The 19121-nt window shown below is 47.0% G+C and overlaps 1 protein-coding gene across 4 annotated transcripts in view; it reads left to right on the top strand.

The window, feature by feature from the left end:
- The first annotated feature begins 5677 nt into the window (after positions 1–5677).
- nr3c1 (nuclear receptor subfamily 3, group C, member 1 (glucocorticoid receptor)) overlaps positions 5678–19121 on the top strand; it is a 39407-nt gene continuing 25963 nt past the window's right edge. The window contains exons 1-2 of one of the 4 annotated variants that reach the window (XM_072717726.1): positions 5678–6789; positions 8476–9539. In XM_072717726.1, the coding sequence (XP_072573827.1) occupies positions 8485–9539 (1055 nt within the window). In that variant the 5' untranslated portion in view covers positions 5678–6789; positions 8476–8484. Of the gene's footprint in view, positions 6790–7163; positions 7506–7543; positions 8342–8475; positions 9540–19121 lie in introns of those variants that run through there. The other 3 variants (XM_072717725.1, XM_072717727.1, XM_072717728.1) reach the window with 3 other exon arrangements.

Below are 19121 nucleotides of genomic sequence, written 5' to 3'. Positions count from 1 at the left end.
ACCCTGCACAGTTACCCCAAGCCTGCTCTCACCTGTATGTGGGTTTCATGGGGAAAGTGAAAAGAGAATTTTCCCCATGGGGATTAATGACGCATCTCTACTCTATACTATGTGATGAGCTGTGTATCTGGCATCTAACTGACCAATGAAAAGTCATTTATTTAACTTAGCATTTATGTTAGTACTAGCTGACATTTGTACTCATGAAGGTTGTTTGTATGGATTACTACCATCAACATCGATAACCGGATAGCTAGCTGACTAACATCAGTGTTAATTGTAAAATTGACAACTTATCGTTAAACTATTCACCGACGGCTGTGTGATGAGAGATTTTTGTTTGTGATGATATGGGTGCCTCCTGATGTTTTTTAAAGCTTTATTTTGTAAAGTATTTTCTGAGAAAATAGTCCTGAAGTAATAGATTTTTCGAGGTACATGTTTTTCACTGGACAGCAACAGTATATAATTCTGTGTAATTAACGGTGTTGTGTGTGTCATGCACTGACAAACACTAACATCCCAATGAGCCAGTAGTGTATGTCACTTCCTTATGCTGATATCAGCCAGGTGCAGGGATGCAGGGTTGTAATCGACGAGGCACATTATCCATCATGACCCTGTGGGTTAGTTCCAGTGTGATCAGCAGAGAGGATGATGTGCGGGCCTGGTTTTAAATAGGCAATGTGCAGGTGTTAGTGCCAGTGTGATCAGCAGAGAGGATGATGTGCGGGCCTGGTTTTAAATAGGCAATGTGCAGGTGTTAGTGCCAGTGTGGTCAGCAGAGAGGATGATGTGCAGGCCTGGTTTTAAATAGGCAATGTGCAGGTGTTAGTGCCAGTGTGGTCAGCAGAGAGGATGATGTGCGGGCCTGGTTTTAAATAGGCAATGTGCAGGTGTTAGTGCCAGTGTGGTCAGCAGAGAGGATGATGTGCAGGCCTGGTTTTAAATAGGCAATGTGCAGGTGTTAGTGCCAGTGTGGTCAGCAGAGAGGATGATGTGCAGGCCTGGTTTTAAATAGGCAATGTGCAGGTTTTAGTGCCAGTGTGGTCAGCAGGGAGGATGATGTGCAGGCCTGGTTTTAAATAGGCAATGTGCAGGTGTTAGTGCCAGTGTGGTCAGCAGAGAGGATGATGTGCAGGCCTGGTTTTAAATAGGCAATGTGCAGGTGTTAGTGCCAGTGTGGTCAGCAGAGAGGATGATGTGCAGGCCTGATTTTAAATAGGCAATGTGCAGGTGTTAGTGCACAGATCCATCCTCAGCTTGTTTACAGGCTGACGCTGCAGAGAGCTGCATGTGTCTCCCTTGGCTCATCCATCACCAACGGTAACCATTTACGGGGCTGGACACTCTCCCAGGAAATAATAATGATGTGTTTTCATATCAAATAGTATCAAACAGTAGAAAATAATACTAGGGTTTTGATATCGAACATCAACAAAATAGCACAAAATACTATAGAAATAAGAGCCAACTGCATTTAATGCTGCAGATATTTACTGACAGTTTGTAAGTTTGCTTAAATATGTCTGTGTGCAGGGATGGACTGGCACGCTGGTACATTTAGGGTGCACCCTGCCTCATCCCCCTAGGCCCTGCAACCCAGCTCTGGAAAAAGGATGCATGGTTATGATAGAATTCAAATAATTCAGGGGTGAGCAATCTTATCCAGAAAGGGTCGCTGTGTGTGCGGGTTTTCACTGCAACTCCCTAATTAGATTACTAATTATAGGACTGATTGGCTGATGAGTTCTCACTCCTGGGTTGGAATAACTGACCTAAAGGTTATCCCAAAAACCTGCATACACACTATCCCTTTGTGGAAAGATCCCCCCGCAAAACTAAATCCTTAAAGTGATAATAATTTGTATTTAAAAAGGGAGTTTACCACAAAACTGAATAAGAAGATATGTCTTAGAGGGGGTTTAGCGCTGTTTAAAGGTTGTTCTGCTGGCTGTCTGGTTTTGGAGATATCGGCTGAAATGTCGGGCTTCTCTCAGTTATAATGGGACTGAATGACATTCTTTCTGTGGTGATTAAAGCGCCAGAAAAATACATTTGAAAAACTCAACAGCAATGTCTCTTACCACAAATCACAATCCAGTTACTCAAGATAATCCACAGACTTTGTAGTGAGCAGTTTAATGTACAAACTATTTTCTTCTACAGAACTCCACACACCAATCACATCACTGCGCAGAGGATACGAGCACGAGTACCCCGGCGAGAGTACTTCTGCGCAGTGATGCGTTTGGTGTGTGGGGTGACCTGCCCCTTTAAGATCCCATGAACATTCATGCAGTAACAGTTTGGTTACAAGAAACTGATGACATTTCTCCTGTGTTGGATTGAACCTACGCTCAAAATGCGTCACGGCGTCGGTGACTAAGTTTGGCTGCAGGAGCCCGTGTGCAAACGCAGGCCCTAATTAAACATGATTCATTCATACGATGGAATAAACGGCAGCCGCCAGAGAAGCACTGCAGTGGGCGTGTGATTCTGATGCTGGAGCTTCCCAGAAGCCCTTATGCCCCCATGGGCCAACAGCATCAGCGCAGTAGCATCTGAAATGGCTCAGCGTTCATCGACAGCACCTTTCCTAAGTTCTAATCTTATACTCAAACACCATTCTTATCAGAAGAGTAGCAGAGCTGTTCTGGGCCTTAAACCAGTATTTTTTTAGTTTCAAAGCCACGTCATTAAGTATTATTTTACTTGACACCTGATATAATATATTTCTGCACCAGTAGCGGCAATCAGAATCAGGTTTATTGGCCAAATATCCTCACACAGCAGGGAATTTGGCTCCGGCTGTCAATCTGTGGCTTAGTTAACATTATAACGCTGGATTGTGGATCCTGGGTCTCATGGTTTGAGAAGTAGACACCCTAAGTAGACTGGGTAGTAATAAGACAATAATATGAATACACAGTGATAACCTGCAGTACGATCAGTCACCACTGTGCTTTATTAATCACTGCTACTGTAAACTTCAGCATCTTGCTGTCCTACTTGTTCTGCATATAGATTGTTTATTGTGTCCTGCTTGTATCTTGTATATACTGTATATATGCTTTTGTTCACTACTTCATTATCGCTCTTTCTCATCGTTACATGTTGTTTAAGTCTCCAGGGGAGGTACGCAAGCATTTCATTGTACTTATAGAAATGACAATAAAGCTTTTGAATACTGGAATCCTTGAATGCCCCCTGATCTGGGGGCTGTGGTGGTAACAGATGGGGCAAATGCCAGCAGAATGGAGCCCCCCCCCCCCCTTGTGTAAACCCCCCCTGCTACTCGACGTCCACAGGCCAGTCTCGCGGCTGATGAGCACATCCACATGGCCAGCAGCACTCGCCTGCCCCCCCCCCCCATGCTGTACTGCTACTTGTTAAAATCACACATGCTCTCCCTAATGAACTGCCAGTTTGCATGCTTTTGAACCCCTTAATGGCAATTAACCTCTGGTGGCTTTTTACAACTGCTGTATTAATACCCTCGTGTGATTAGACAGATTACTTTAGCTTTTTGGATTTGAGCTTTTACTTACAGACAAAAATATAAAATGCCTCCTCTCTGATTCCGTGTCTGCACTTTGTCCAACAAGAGGATACGCGTTTCCTGCCATTGTTTTGCCCGCCTTATCCAGAAATATGGGCATAATTAACAATTGGTTATGTGAATGTGAGCAGGAGAGTTGGGGCTCTGCAGATCATTCTCATCAGTACTGCAGGAGAGAATTAGGGAACTGACCTTTGGTGAAAAAACATCAAGAAGTGAAATGCAATTAAAGATAAATAATGAGGTGCATGGCTCGAACCCTGACCAGTTTGGTCTCCCAGTAATGACTGGAGCCAAAATGGATACATTTACAGGAAATTTTCAGTGCTGGGGGGGCCAACCGATCAGTCATGCTAAGAGTTCACACTCTCAATGTGGCCCAGTATCGTACTGGTGTTGATGGTAATGTTGTGTTGAAGAGGACCATGGGGCAGCTCTGGTACGGGGCCTGTCACCTGCCTGCGCTGGACTCTCTGCTTATGGGCATGGATGGCCTGGTAGAGGGGGGGGGGGCACACAGGGGCCCTTCAATGTGCAAAATTATATGTAAAATTGTGGGGGGCAAGGGTACATTTTGTCAGGGGCGCCAGAATTTCTAGCCTCACCCCTGTTGATAACATTATACTTTTCTGTAAGCACTGGAAGTGTGGCGTGACTGAAAGAACACTACAACCCACACAGTACCCAAAAAGAGAGTAAATGTCTCCCGAGCTCAGACCCAGATGTGGGCACGCAATTCTCTCTACTACGGGGGATGTTTACCGGCTCGCTAGAAACGGCACCTTGCTGAGCCTCACGTAACACCGTTAATAACATGTAATGCAAATAATAATAATGATCATTAAAAAACGTATTCTCTCAGGAATTTGAAACACTTAATCACAAAGCTAATCTTACATTCACAACATGCGATCAGATTTCCAGCTGACCGTAACAGATGGACCCTCACGAAACCAACAGCGGGCTCGCCTTAATTTACGGGCGAACAGTCATTCAGGCAGTTACAGACGCTTCAATGGCCAGCACAACTACGTAAAGAAGCATAACGATCGTCTCCTCATCAGAAATGCAAAAACCGGATGCAAATGCATTTTTACAGTACTTCGTTTGTACTCCTATCTTCTGTAGTGGAGGCCAGCTAACTATACAATAGTCACTATTGTTGGTGAGAGTCTCTCCCCAGACTGATAAGATGTATGATGCTTAATAAATCACTAGCAGCACAAAATTAATGCAGAAGTGTCCATCACGGGGGTGTAAATGCATGAGAGTGCGGTAGGCGTTCGGAATGTGTCCACGAGCTGGTGCATGAGCGCGCTTCACGGGGATGCAGACAATGCCATGCAGGGTGCCCTGGCACAGCCGTCTGTTTTAATAATAAAGGGGAGCCGGTGCGCGAGACCCCGCGACCGCCACATCGCTGCCTCAGTCAGATAAGTCAGACCCGGTGTTAGGAGGTCGCCTGCTCCTTTCGCATGTACCTCTTCCCCCCATGACCATTTGCTTTTAACAACTAATTGGAGTTACGTTTAAAGCTGGAAATGAGTATAAAGCAGGGATAATCTAGTGATTTACCCTGGGTTCTTCATATCACTCAACCAATTCGGTTTTATATAGGCCTGCTACAAAACAGAAAGCTTTTAGGGTTACATAGAATAATGATTGCCTTGATGTCTGAAAGGCCAATGCAGATTATGTGGTAGAAAAGATTTTTTTCAGCTGGGAAATAGTCTTTCTTTCGGAATTAGTGGAAAAACACTTAGTTTGTATAACTTTGAAACTTAATCAATTACTATTTAAAATGCATCTATCATTATTCATACCAGTGATATAAATTCTTTATGTATTTTATGGTATGTGGAAATCGTGCGTTCTAACAAACTGCTAATAAAATAATGCAACAAAACCGAATAGATGAATGATTTTAATTCAAATCAAACAAGCACTGTATTCGTCCTAACCATTCTGACCTTTATATATTTGGTCAAGCTTATTTGTAGCTGAAGGCGATTACAGACCAGAATAAAAGAAAACTTCGATGCTGCCCGTCCGTGATAACCCAGCCACAAACCGCCCATTTCCTCCGCCTGAGATCAGCACAGGCGCGTTCTGCGCATGAGCCGCTCGGGCTCGTCGCCGAAATCTCAGCCCTGGAAGTGCGCTCTGTTTCCGCACTCATGGCGTCTGCGTGGGGCTGGGCGCAGCGCTGAATCGCAGGACGACGACTGACAGGGGCGCGCCAGCGAGGGCCGACTTCGAGGACGGTGCCTTAGCCTCGGTGGAGTTTAATGCCCTTTTCCCGGACGGCTTGTGCGGTTATTTGCGACTGAGCATGCTGCGTGTCCCTCTCTGCACACCGCCTATACTGCGTCATTAAAGCTTGAATATCGCAGCCTGTTTTCGACACCAGTTCCTCCCTTTGAAAGACTCAGAAGCCATAGGCGGCCTCAGTACTTTAGCTGCCAAAGAGGTTTAACTGGACAAAAAGTTTGCTTTTCAGGGAAGTGGTCGATCGCGCCTGCTGTGTCGCTTCGGGTTTGACCGCGGCTGGCTGGGGCTGATCGGCACCAAGACGCACCGACTCCGGTGCAGACTGCGCGCTGCCCGCGTCCTTACTGTGCAACTCAGGGCTCATGTCAGGTCCTGCACATGTTCGATATGTGTCCTTGACACTGTCAACGGAAAGTACAAGCAAAGCAAAAAGCAAAAAACCTCCGCATAAAGCGTACTTAAGCCATACATTTATTTGGGCACCCCGCTTTGCTTCGTTTTAGATGAGTTGTAGAGCTGTGGGGCGTGAACTGTTTGGGGAAAGGATGTAGCCGATATTTTAAGTGGTAGACTAAATTCATATGGACATAGGGGACGTGTAGTTTTATTTGTAACCGTTAATGTCTCGGTTGCATAGCAGAGGAAGCGGCGCTGCCGTAGATCCCCCGTCGGTATTTTGATAGCCATGCACGGAGCCTGGAAAAGGCTGCTGTGTCCAACCTAGCTGTGTAACGCAGAGAGAAGGCAGCTTGTTCATCTAGAGCCGGGCACCTCGTAAGCGAATGCATTCACGATAGATAATTTAGACGGATGATTTCGCCTTGCGGGTGAACCCCGGTCCGGCGGCGCAGATCTGGGCTGACAGGGGGGCGTGAGTCACAGAACTTCAACGCTGAATTTCTCTTCGATGACCCTGACTGCAGAATATGGTGTAGATACCTCACGACTCAAACCAGGTACGTGTATTTAATCTATTTATTCATTACAAAAATGCATCCGTCAGCTTTACCCGTTCTTTAAAAAGAAACGCTTTTTATATCGCTGAAATAGTGAATTTTGTCGGCTGCACTCGACGTCTCAGCGACTGACAGGGTGATCTGTTGTGACACTGACAGGACAGGGTAAAACACATGTTAGCAGTTAGTGCCTGTATGGCCTCGCCGTCAGGGCAGGCCCTCCCTTATCACGGCCTTACCCCCCTTACCACGGCCTTACACCGGTACGTATAACCATAAAAACATGCGGGCGAAGCACTCCAGTTTCCCCATTGCACGCGGAGCTGCTTGCAGGGGCTATTTGCGGCCGACAGGAGGCGCCATCCCCTCGCGGAGCGCAGGCGGCGGCCGGCCGGGGGCCGTGTTCGGGGGCCGGCCAGGGCTGCATGGAGTAAACTCCATTTTGTGTACTTTCTGGCGGGGTAGCGGGAAGAAGGCTGCTTTTCTGTCAGTCAGAACGAGAAAAACATTTTCGGATAGCGAGCGGGAAAACTCGCCATTTATGTTTGTTTGGCTGACGGCTCACGGCCGTTAAAGTCCAGGGAAGACGACCGAGAGGGTCCGAGTGTCCGGGAGACTCCGGCGCTTCCTTCGCGACTGTCGCTGGGAGAGGGGCCAGGGCGATTCGGGGCGATGCCGGGGCTGGGAGTGCGCCTCGCTGCCACCGTACGTGAACGGTAGGCCGCGGCCCGTGTTGCTCGCCGGGCTGCTGTGACTCACATCGCCGATACGGGCGCCTCTTATCGGCGCAGGTTAATAAGCTTTCAGCTTCGTGGTGTAACCGGAGCCCGCCGGCCTGCTGGCTGCGTACGGGGAGGAAGTGCCGCTGTTATAGTCACCGTGCCAAACCGTGGGATTTAAAATAAAAAAGATATATTAGTCTGTTTAGGCGTGAATAAACCCGTTTGGTAGGTTAGTGGTTCTGTGGCAGTGCCACTGACAGGGCTGTTTGCTTGCACCTTATGGCTTTAACACGAAGACGGAAACGTCTCTGCAATGTAATTTGGCGTTTTTGTCCCGGGTTAAAATAGTCACTTTTTCTGTAAGTGGCAGCCCCCGGTTTCCCTGAGCAGAACTGCATTGCGATTTGCATTTACTTTATTTAGTATTAGTGTCTTGTAGAGGTTCTGACTTTCTTCATAAACAGGAGCGTATTTCTGCGTTTATTCACTTTATTTCAGCAGGGGGCCTTGCCATTAGCGCCTCGCACACGGTAATTTTTTAATGAAGCATTTGATCCGGACGGACAGTTGCCTTTCTTGCCAACTCCTAGCAGGGTGTTTGAGTAACTAAAATAACCTATCAACCAGCCAGCTGTCCCACGCATATCAAAAAGGCAGCTGAAATTAACACTGGCAGGCCTGTCGCTCGGTGAAGGGCTGGTGCGCGTCGCAGTAATGGGGCGAACTGTCAGCAGTCTGGCTGCTTTTGGGGAGTCTTTCCCGGTTTGCGGTGCCCGATCGGGGCGTGTAGCTCTGAGCTAGACAGGACGTCCGGCTCGCTTCCATGGCAGGTCGGCAGACTTTTCTTCATTCCCTTTAGGTGGTGTTTGTGAGCAGCAGAGGGGCGCTGTGATGTGCCCAGCAGGTGTGGGTTTTACTGCTTTTTAATCCGGTTATTTTTATTTTACCCTCCGGTGCCCGACAGGAACGACACATGGATCAAGTGGGACTGAAAGGCAGCGACGTGCAGGATGACGGCCTGACTTTGGATTACAGTGACAAGGAGGCAGAAGGGACGTTTCCCAGCATGCCCGGCAGCGGCATGTCTGTGCCATCCGCTCCCAGAAAGCAGTCGAGCTCTGGGGAGGTATCCAACGGGCTGGGCGGCGCCCCTCCCACAGAGGAGCACACCTCGCCCTCCCTGGGCTTTTATGCAGTGGGGCCTGACTCCATGGTGCTAGGGATTGACCAGAAGGCAGCCATCCTGCACTTCCAGAACACAAGCATGTTAGGCCTGGAGGATAACTTAACTCGCCTGGAGGCGAGCATCGCTGACCTGGGCCGCACCAGCACCTCTATGGACTCCCTCATCGGCGGGACCGACACGGACCTCTTCTTGAAAACGGAGGATCTGTCACCCCCCGACTTGGAGCAGGAGCCTTTTGAGGTGGTTGGGAAGGACACCCTGAAGGGCTTGGGATTCTCGTCCGCCAGCGCCCTCGACATCCTGCCGGACTTCGAACTGACGGGCTCCCCCTGCGAGCTGAACGATTTCTACGTGGGCGATGAGGCTGCCTTCCTCTCGACGCTGGCGGTGGACGACTCGCTCCTGGCCGACTTCAGCACAGCGGTGAAGGACGCAAAGCCCGTCGGCTGCAGCAACGGCGGGGGGGATGACCAACGGGCGCCGGAGGCCAGCGTCCCCCCCTCAGAGATTAAGATGGAGAAGGATGCCTGCATCCAGCTGTGCACCCCCGGCGTGATTAAGCAGGAGATGGAGCCCAAGACCTACTGTAGCCTGAGCACCTCGCCGATCTCCATCTGTGGCGTGAGCACCTCCGGTGGCCAGGGCTACCAGTACGGCGTCAGCGCCTCTGCTTCGTCGGCGGTCCGCCAGCTTGACCAGAAGCCCATCTTCGTGGCTCGGCCTCTGCCCTCCTCCGTGGAAACGCCGGGTGGCACCTGCCAGGTGTACGGGGACCTGGCTGGGATCCCCAGGGGCAGCGGGTCCTTCTCCAGCGGCCTTGCTTTTGTTCCTCCCTTCATCAGGTAAGTGGGGGCCGTTTCTTTTGGTTTTAGGTGCCAGGTGTATAAGTTCAGGACACATGATTGCATGAAATTACCAAAAAGGACTGAAGGAGACCCTTAAGTGTAATGGCTGTATAGATCATACTGCATGTGCAGGAGGTTTACTTTTTAGGTGCTGCTCAGCGGTTCACTTGCTTTGGGTGCTGCAGGTGTTTCGGAAGCACAGAGAAAAGGAAAAATATCTGGTAATAAATACCTGTGACAGTGACTTTGTGTATTGATGTTGATGATTTGGCGTATCCGGTGTGTCCCCACTTTGGTTATTTGGGACGAGAAGCTGGCGAGTCTTGTGATGCATGCATACATTTGCACGTGTTCCCTGTGCCAGTCCATCGCTTGTCTGTGATGCTGTTCTCCGGAGGCCGAGATCTTGTTTCCAGGTGGCTGGGCTGCCCTCGTTTGTCAGGCTTCCCGAGCATCCGGTGTATCCGTACCGCGGTGGTGAAATGGCCGTCTGGGTCCGGAGCATGCAGAACACCTGGTTTCTCCTGACAGCCGCCGCCGTGTAACATGCATAAACATGGGGGCACGGGTTGACAGGTACCATCTTGTGGTAGCGAGTGTTTACTGAGCATACATCATATGTCAGAGTGCATGGCCAGCTTTTGGAAATATTTAGTTTATGTGCTGAAAATGTGTTGCTCTTCAGTAAATTTTGAGGATGTCTCTTGTGTAATTTTTTTTCTTGGGAGTAGTGGAAATATATCTGTGGTTTTCACTGTGCACCTGTTCCACTGCTCGGAAGATTTGCTGAGGGCCTTGCAGCACTGTGCTTTTGGCCGGAGGGTGTCACGCAGCCCAGCCGCATTCATTACTTTCCCACAGTCATTTCTGGCTGTGGGTGGAACTGAAAACAAGATTCTTCTTTTTTTCCCTGTTTTTTTTTTGTCTGAACCTCAAGGCCGCCTCTCTGGTCCTGCTAGAGTGCCAGACCTTAGCGTGTGGTTGTGCTTCAGTGATAAAAATGCAGTCTGGCCGGGCTGTGATGAGTGCCTAACGGCAGTACCAGTCTGAGGGCGCTTTTCCACTGCACCAGGTACTGCACTTTTGGTACTTCAGAAAAGTACCAAGAGTACAGTACTTCAAAGTGTTGGTTTTCCACTGGCGAAAAAGCAGGTACCATTGCTGAATGACATCTCAATGCAAGGCAGGGTCTTTTGTACTGAATTACAATAATGGCTGTAGTATATTATAGGGCTGGGCGATGTGCAGTATTAATGCTTTCATCATATGTGATGCACATGTAATTCTCACATCGCAAGGACTGCGATAGTCAGCTGTGTCGAAATCATATTGTCCAGACATTATAGCTCTGGGAAATTCAAGTTTCACTCAAACATTTTTACTTTGTCATAGGGTGCAAAACTTAACAGGCATTGTAATTTTAATGATTGTTCCTTTTCAAGATTTTTTATTATTGGTTGAAAAAATGAGTTTACCTCCGCTGCTTTTGCATGAGCTCTGTCTGTGCTTTCTGAGCCATTCATGATCATTTTCATCCTTCCTGATTAAATTACTCCCACCATGAGAAATTTCTCTTCTTAAAATAAGCTTCCTATTTATTAAAACAAAATTACATCACAATATTCTTTTCCAATTCCATGCAAGCCCAGTATATCATAGCAAACTTATTTTATTTAGTGTCATGCCACCCAGATCATCTTCTGGTTCTTCCAACCAGACTGCAGTTGAAGCTTGGGTCTCTTCATTTGTTCATGCATTTATTATTATTATTATTATTATAATTATTTATTTATTGTTTTCTGAGTTTGTAACCTTTTCCAAGACAAAGGTTGTATTGTGTTTCTGTGTTCTGTGTTTGTGTATTTACATAACCAATCAACAGATGAACACATTTGCAAGTCCCACCCCAAAGTACCAAAAAAGTACCCCAGCAGGTTTGGTATTTTGGGTGCTGGAACTTTTGGTACTGGTACTTGACTGGAAGTCAATGAAAATGGGAAAGTACCAAAAGTACGGTACCTAATGCAGTGGAAAAGCACCCTGAAAGGAGCCCATAGCACTGGCTGGTATTCCTCTTTGTGATGGTTAACCTCAGACTAGCTGACGTGTTAAAACGCTCTCCGTCGCACGGGATGTACTAAACCGTAGTGAACTTCTGGACATGCTTCCAGAAAGCTGTACCTCTGCTTTAGAAAGTGACAGACAGGGGCATGCTTGGGCTAGCTCAGCCCCTAATGGTCGCTGGCCCTCCACTGCTTAGCTGGTCTGTTGTCATCAATAGATACATTTTCCTTCTGGCTTGCTCATTACACAGACTTCTAAGGTTCTCATGGCAAACCATGATGCCAGTTATGGGATTGGCTGGATGAGGGTGCCGGAAATAGGGCTGGGGTGTCACTCAGCGAATTTGGAAGCTGTTCCCGTATACGGAAGGCCATGGGATCTCATCTTGTGGCTGGCAGGCAGGAAATCATATCACTGCGGGGCCCTTAACCCCAGCTGCCTCAGAGGCTCTGAGCTAAGACCCCAAAACTGTTACTCTCCTGGAGATTAAGGTGGGGTGTCTGGAAACCTGAAGTCTCTCACACGAATGGCACACCATTCCTGCCTGTCTGATTAGGTGTCTCTTCTCCGTTCTCCCCGCGCTGGACAGACTCCCACTTTTACTAGCCGCACAGATGCTCTCTGATCTTTCTTTGCCTTGGAGGCATGGTGCTTTACCAGTATGCATTATCTTTTATTTATACCAACTTGTTATGCTATGGACAATCCATCAGCTGCACTTACAGTATTCACCCACCCACTGATCAAGGGCTTTCTGAAGGATAGGGGTCTACCTGCTTCCTGGCACCATGTTCATCATCAGTGCCGTCTGAGCTACGCCTGGATCTGCTGCTTGTTTGGTGGACCGGCCAGTGGCCCGCTCAGCTTCCCTGTTCACCCTCACCAGTGACCTTCACTTTCCCTCGCTTGATGTCACTACTCTTAAAGGCACAGCGCACAGAAACACTGTATTGATCGCAGTGCTGCATTCAGAAATTGAGAAGTGTCTATATTTAGGGACTGATGTATTTGGCATCTTGTGTGTCTTTTTGCCTTGTGTGAGCAGAATAATATAAGTTTACAACAATAAAACAAAAAAATGATCCGTGAGATGTTTTACTGTCAATCATTTATACCTGTTTTTGTGGCATGCCACCAGAGAACTGGCTTAGGTAGTCACCTAATCGCACGTCTGCTGAGACCAGGTGGGCGTCCCCTGTGGTTGTGCCGTCCTTTCACTGACATCGCTTTCATCATCTCGTATGATTTGTTCAGACTTGTTTTCCAGTCTGACTTTATCTGGGTTGGAATTTCCTGGACCGAGATCCAGCTGGATTTGAATATTAGCAGGGCTGAGGAAGGATGCACGCGAATACAAATGTCTTCCTGACCGTCATCCAAGGGGCCGACTCCTTGAGCTGCTGTGGAGTGATTCATTTGATCCGTGCACTCAGATTGTCCGCTCTCCCTGGGATTTGTTGGTTTAGGTTTGGCTGGTCGTGTGATTGGGTGACAAAGTACCACCCCTGGATCTGCTTAGTGCAGCATGTGTTCTGATAGTAAGTTTGTTTCTGCTCGTAGCTGAGCTCTTTCACTCCTCCTTCCAGTCCTGTGAAATGGGCACAGTCAGCTTAAAGCTATCTGCAAATGCGGGAGAGCAAAAAAAATAAAATCCGCTTTTCTGCTGTGATTCTGGCTGCATTTTTAAACTGCACACGCATCTACTGGGCACTTGGGGCAGTGAGAACGGCGATCTGGTGGTGTCAGTTTCATGGTGCGTGTGACTGTATACCCTGATTCTGGGCCATCCCAGCCCCTCCCTGCACTCGTCACCTAAATAAAAATAAAGTGTGTTAGGGCTGCTCAGCTTCTAGGCTCCAGAGCCCCCTCGCCACCCGACAGCAAGACATTCATGTATTTTATTTATTAGGGCTGTCAAAATTAACGGGTTAACGCGGATTAATCCATCATCATTATTAATCTGATTAAAAATTTTAACGCAATTAACCCATCCGCAGCGCAGAATGACTCAAAATCCCTGAAATCTCTCTGTCAACCCATTTTCGGGCAGTTTTGGTGCGTTCCATTTGCCCTCGGAACTCGTATTCCGAGATGTGTTCCGGAGTTTTGAAGCTGGAAGTGACGACATGTGCGCTCCCGTTTCTCGGAGATCCGAGAAATATCGGAACAGCACAGAGGATCCCGAGTTCAGAATCCAAGATGGCTGTGCCCTTTATCAACAGAAGGGAAAGTTGTAGTTTTATACTGTTTAGGCACTACTTCTCATTTGTGACTCATTAAATCGGTCGCACACACTATACTGTCCAACTTATCTGTGGACGTGTTGCTACAGAGTTTTATACATAAAGCACGGCGCGTAATGTGTTATCAACTGATATTGCTAACAATGGCAATTAACTGAGCTAGAATTGGATTTCATGATTAGTTGGATTATTTGTCGGATTTACGGTAGTTCTGGCTAATTGTAATTGAACGAAGATAAAGACCATTTAAACTGAGGTACCTTAAATCCGACAAGTTGTCCGGCTAAGCAAAAAATCTTGCTTTTTGATATGGGTCCATGCTATTGCACTTGAACTCGTGTTCAAGATGTTCAATAAACATGTTAAGTGCATATATATTATCTTTTTTCTTGAGTTTGTTTGCTCATGCAAAATTAAATGTGATTAATATAGATTAAAAATAAATGATGTTTAACCGTGATTAATTGAAGTTAATCCACAGCAACCCTGTGATTAATCTGATTAAAAATTTTAATCGTTTGACAGCACTAATATACACTCACCTAAAGGATTATTAGGAACACCATACTAATACGGTGTTTGACCCCCTTTCGCCTTCAGAACTGCCTTAATTCTATGTGGCATTGATTCAACAAGGTGCTGAAAGCATTCTTTAGAAATGTTGGCCCATATTGATAGGATAGCATCTTGCAGTTGATGGAGATTTGTGGGATGCACATCCAGGGCACGAAGCTCCCGTTCCACCACATCCCAAAGATGCTCTATTGGGTTGAGATCTGGTGACTGTGGGGGCCATTGTAGTACAGTGAACTCATTGTCATGTTCAAGAAACCAATTTGAATGATTCGAGCTTTGTGACATGGTGCATTATCCTGCTGGAAGTAGCCATCAGAGGATGGGTACATGGTGGTCATAAAGGGACGGACATGGTCAGAAACAATGCTCAGGTAGGCCGTGGCATTTAAACAATGCCCAATTGGCACTAAGGGGCCTAAAGTGTGCCAAGAAAACATCCCCCACACCATTACACCACCTCCACCAGCCTGCACAGTGGTAACAAGGCATGATGGATCCATGTTCTCATTCTGCTTACGCCAAATTCTGACTCTACCATTTGAATGTCTCAATAGAAATCGAGACTCATCAGACCAGGCAACATTTTTCCAGTCTTCAACTGTCCAATTTTGGTGAGCTCGTGCAAATCGTAGCCTCTTTTTCCTATTTGTAGTGGAGATGAGTGGTACCCAGTGGGGTCTTCTGCTGTTGTAGCCCATCCGCCTCAAGGTTGTGCGTGTTGTGGCTTCACAAATGCTTTGCTGCATACCTCGGTTGTAATGAGTGGTTATTTCAGTCAAAGTTGCTCTTCTATCAGCTTGAATCAGTCGGCCCATTCTCCTCTGACCTCTAGCATCAACAAGGCATTTTCGCCCACAGGACTGCCGCATACTGGATGTTTTTCCCTTTGCACACCATTCTTTGTAAACCCTAGAAATGGTTGTGCGTGAAAATCCCAGTAAATGAGCAGATTGTGAAATACTCAGACCGGCCCGTCTGGCACCAACAACCATGCCACGCTCAAAATAGCTTAAATCACCTTTCTTTCCCATTCTGACATTCAGTTTGGAGTTCAGGAGATTGTCTTGACCAGGACCACACCCCTAAATGCATTGAAGCAACTGCCATGTGATTGGTTGATTAGATAATTGCATTAATGAGAAATTGAACAGGTGTTCCTAATAATCCTTTAGGTGAGTGTATATATACATTTACATTTAAACATTTAGTATCTTAAATTTAGTATTAATTTCCTGTTGATGAGCCCTGCTGAGACTGGGTCAGTGAGAGGGCGCTTTATCACGTGTGCCATAGCACAGCAGGATCCATACCAGGCAGTCTGACCTTGGCCTGCCTGCATTGAGCCGTACGTTAAGGCCCTCTGAGACCCCTTGGCCGACCTGGCAGAGCTGCAGGAGGCCACATCACAGCCTCGTGCACAGCTGCAGCGCCACGTTTCATGTGATGCTCGCTGCCAATGACAGGCATGCTGCGTATCTGACTGAAGGGCATGCAGACGCCGGGGGGGTACGATTACACACGTGTCTTTCTTTACGCTCGCGCTGGTTTGAAGTACCGCTGCTGACGGCTTTTTTTTTATTCCCAGGAAGACCTAAAAACAGTCTTGCTAGTACAGCAAGGTGTCTGTAAAGCTATCAGCTGAATGAATTTGTATGAGCATTCCGGGTCATTTTAGCTGTGTCTGTGTCTGTGCGCTAAGGTAAATTTGTGTGTTTCATGTTAGCCTAATAAATGTTTGGAACGATGCTGACCAGCAGCTGTTTATCGTCATGCAGTTGGTTGTCTCACCCACAGTAGACACCTCCATGCTTCAGCAGTAAGGATGTCATTATTGTTTTTTTTTTTTACTGGGGAAGGTGCCTTGTGTTTTCATTTTGGCTGCAAAAGCCCCATTAAACTCCCTGCTCACATAAGATTAAAGGTCTTATGTTCTCTGAACCCAGACACCTGTGGAGGATTTTTGTAACCGCGCCACCGTTCGGCACAAAACCTAAGAGCGCTTCCGTCAGCCCACCTGGCTCGAAGCCGTCTGAGGCTTGCATTTGGAGAATTTCCAATCGGGGGCTCTGAGCCGGACATAATGCTCTGGATTGTGCACAAACCATGCAGAGACTGAGCAGCGAGGCTGGAACCTGGGTTCCAGATTCACTCGTTATTCAGCTTGGCTTTAATGTGTTACCTGGCATTAGTCATTTTAACATTATGAAGGGCCTGACTGCTTTGGTATGTTTATTTTTTCACCTGTGGTGTTGCAAGTTTGACCATTATCTTTGTGGTGAAATAAATCTAAAAATAACCCCAGTTCAGCTCCGGCAGACTTTAGGCTGAGGTTTGCTTATAGTTGCTCTGAGAGAGATGGTCTCCCTCATTTTTGCTTCTTTGGACTCCTTTATGTGTATTTTTTTGCAGATGATGTCTTCTGACACGTTTTGCTGGTGAGTCTCTCTCTCTCTGCTAACTGCCTCCAGTGTGGTTTGCTGTTGCTGCTGCTGCTATTTGTATGTGTTTTTCGCTCAGTTAAAACTTTGCCCTGAACAGGACGCTGCCATTGATAACATCTCTCCGATGCACCAACGGCGCGGTGAGCTGCTGCAGACCCGCAGTACGTCAGCCGTTCCCCGGTCTGGGTTGATTGTGGGCTCATGTGGTCTCTGCCTGTGTGATTGCCAGTGTCTCACTGCTTTTGTGGTTTGTACTGCACCCCGGCTTGCAGCAGCGCCCCGTCGCCTCTCCCATGTGACTGATTGCCCCTTTAACGTCTGCCTCACACACCCGAGCTCTTCCGCCTCTCCCATGTGACTGATTGCCCCTTTAACGTCTGCCTCACACACCCGAGCTCTTCCGCCTCTCCCATGTGACTGATTGCCCCTTTAACGTCTGCCTCACACACCCGAGCTCTTCCGCCTCTCCCATGTGACTGATTGCCCCTTTAACGTCTGCCTCACACACCCGAGCTCTTCCGCCTCTCCCATGTGACTGATTGCCCCTTTAACGTCTGCCTCACACACCCCAGCTCTTCCGCCTCTCCCATGTGACTGATTGCCCCTTTAACGTCTGCCTCACACACCCGAGCTCTTCCGCCTCTCCCATGTGACTGATTGCCCCTTTAACGTCTGCCTCACACACCCGAGCTCTTCCGCCTCTCCCTGCCCCACATTTTCTCTTTCTGTCTCCGACGGATTCTTTTCACGCCGATGTGAACAGCAAGCTTGATTTGTTTTGCCACACCCCCGCAAGCCTATTTATAGCTCCGGCCTGATTGGTCGGAGCTCTTCGTGCCAGCGAACGCCAAACGCATTCTCTCAAAGGGAGAGATCGGACCCTTTTGAAACCCTGTTCTGAGGTCTGGCCACCCATTTAGCTGACTGTCTGACTTTGTGAACATGGCTTAAAAATCTGTTTTGCTCTTGACACACATGCTCTGGTCTGCAAGGGAGGGAGGAGTTGTTTCCAAAGCTGCAAATAAATCACCTGACACACAATTCTGCTCTCTCCTCATCCCACTGTACAAAAGGGGAAACTTAGACCATTGACCTAGTTGCGTGTGCGTGTTTGTGTGTGGGTCAGATATACATTATGTTGTGGGGACCAAATGTCCCCGCAATTTGATGATAATCTGTTATTTTGATGTTGTGGGGACCATTTTTTGGTCCCCACAAGGAGAAATTACATTTTTTTTAAATCTTTGACTCCAATAAAAAAACTAAAGATGCCAAAAGTCTTGTGTTTTGTTTGGTGATAATGGGGGAAACTGTTATTTTGACATTGTGGGGACTAGGGATGCTTATTTCGATTAATTTTCCCAACCAACAACCGCCGTTCGTTAACCGAACATTAACCGTTAACTGATTAGATTAGAATATTAAATTCCTCTGGGGTCGGCGGTCCCGCCGGCGGGATCTGACAGAAATTTCGCCAAACCATTTAAATAACTCTGCGAGGTTTTATCATATACACATTTAAAAAACACCCTCAGAAACCTTGGACGGTCTACTTTTCAAATATATATATATATATATATATATATAGGTAGAAACTAAATATATTTTTATAGCTTCGTGATACGAATAGAAAGAACAAGAGTGACTGACTTAAGCGTCTGTGTCTCGAAGCAGCTCTGATCGCCTTCCCACTTGCAAATTGCGCTATTCGCATGATAACATGATAATCCGACAGTTAGTATTGGATAAAGAAATATGTGAATACGCCCATTGTAACCGAAATAAAACAAGAGCACATGTCTGGGTAGTGTTTACACCGATCGGCTACAATATAGCACACGGATACGTCTCTGCCGCTGAAGCTTTGCGCCAATGTTTCCATTTTCAGCAGCAAAGCTCGTACCTGTGTTCATGGCTCAGTGGGCTAAGCCTGTGTGCCTGTAATCACAGTCGCCGATTCAAACCCAGTGTATTTAGAACGTGAAAAGCGATCTTCAGCTGAGATGCCACAAAACTTCATACTACTACTAATAATTAAAATATATATATAAAAACATTTTAAACCGTTTAACTGATAGTAATATTCGGTCAAAATTAATTATTTCGGTTAACGGTTAAATGGTCAAAAGGAGCATCCCTAGTGGGAACATTTTTCATGTCCCCACAAAGATCTGTGAATGCAATCAAAAAAAATAAAAATGCCTCATAGAAATGAATGGGGATTGACGGCAGATTTGATCTGGGAATCTGCTCTT

The sequence above is a fragment of the Paramormyrops kingsleyae genome, chromosome 10, assembly GCF_048594095.1.
Source record: "Paramormyrops kingsleyae isolate MSU_618 chromosome 10, PKINGS_0.4, whole genome shotgun sequence".
Classification (NCBI taxonomy): Eukaryota; Metazoa; Chordata; class Actinopteri; order Osteoglossiformes; family Mormyridae; genus Paramormyrops; species Paramormyrops kingsleyae.
The sequence above is the reverse complement of the archived record's forward strand: the minus strand, read 5'-3'. Positions and strand labels throughout refer to the sequence as shown.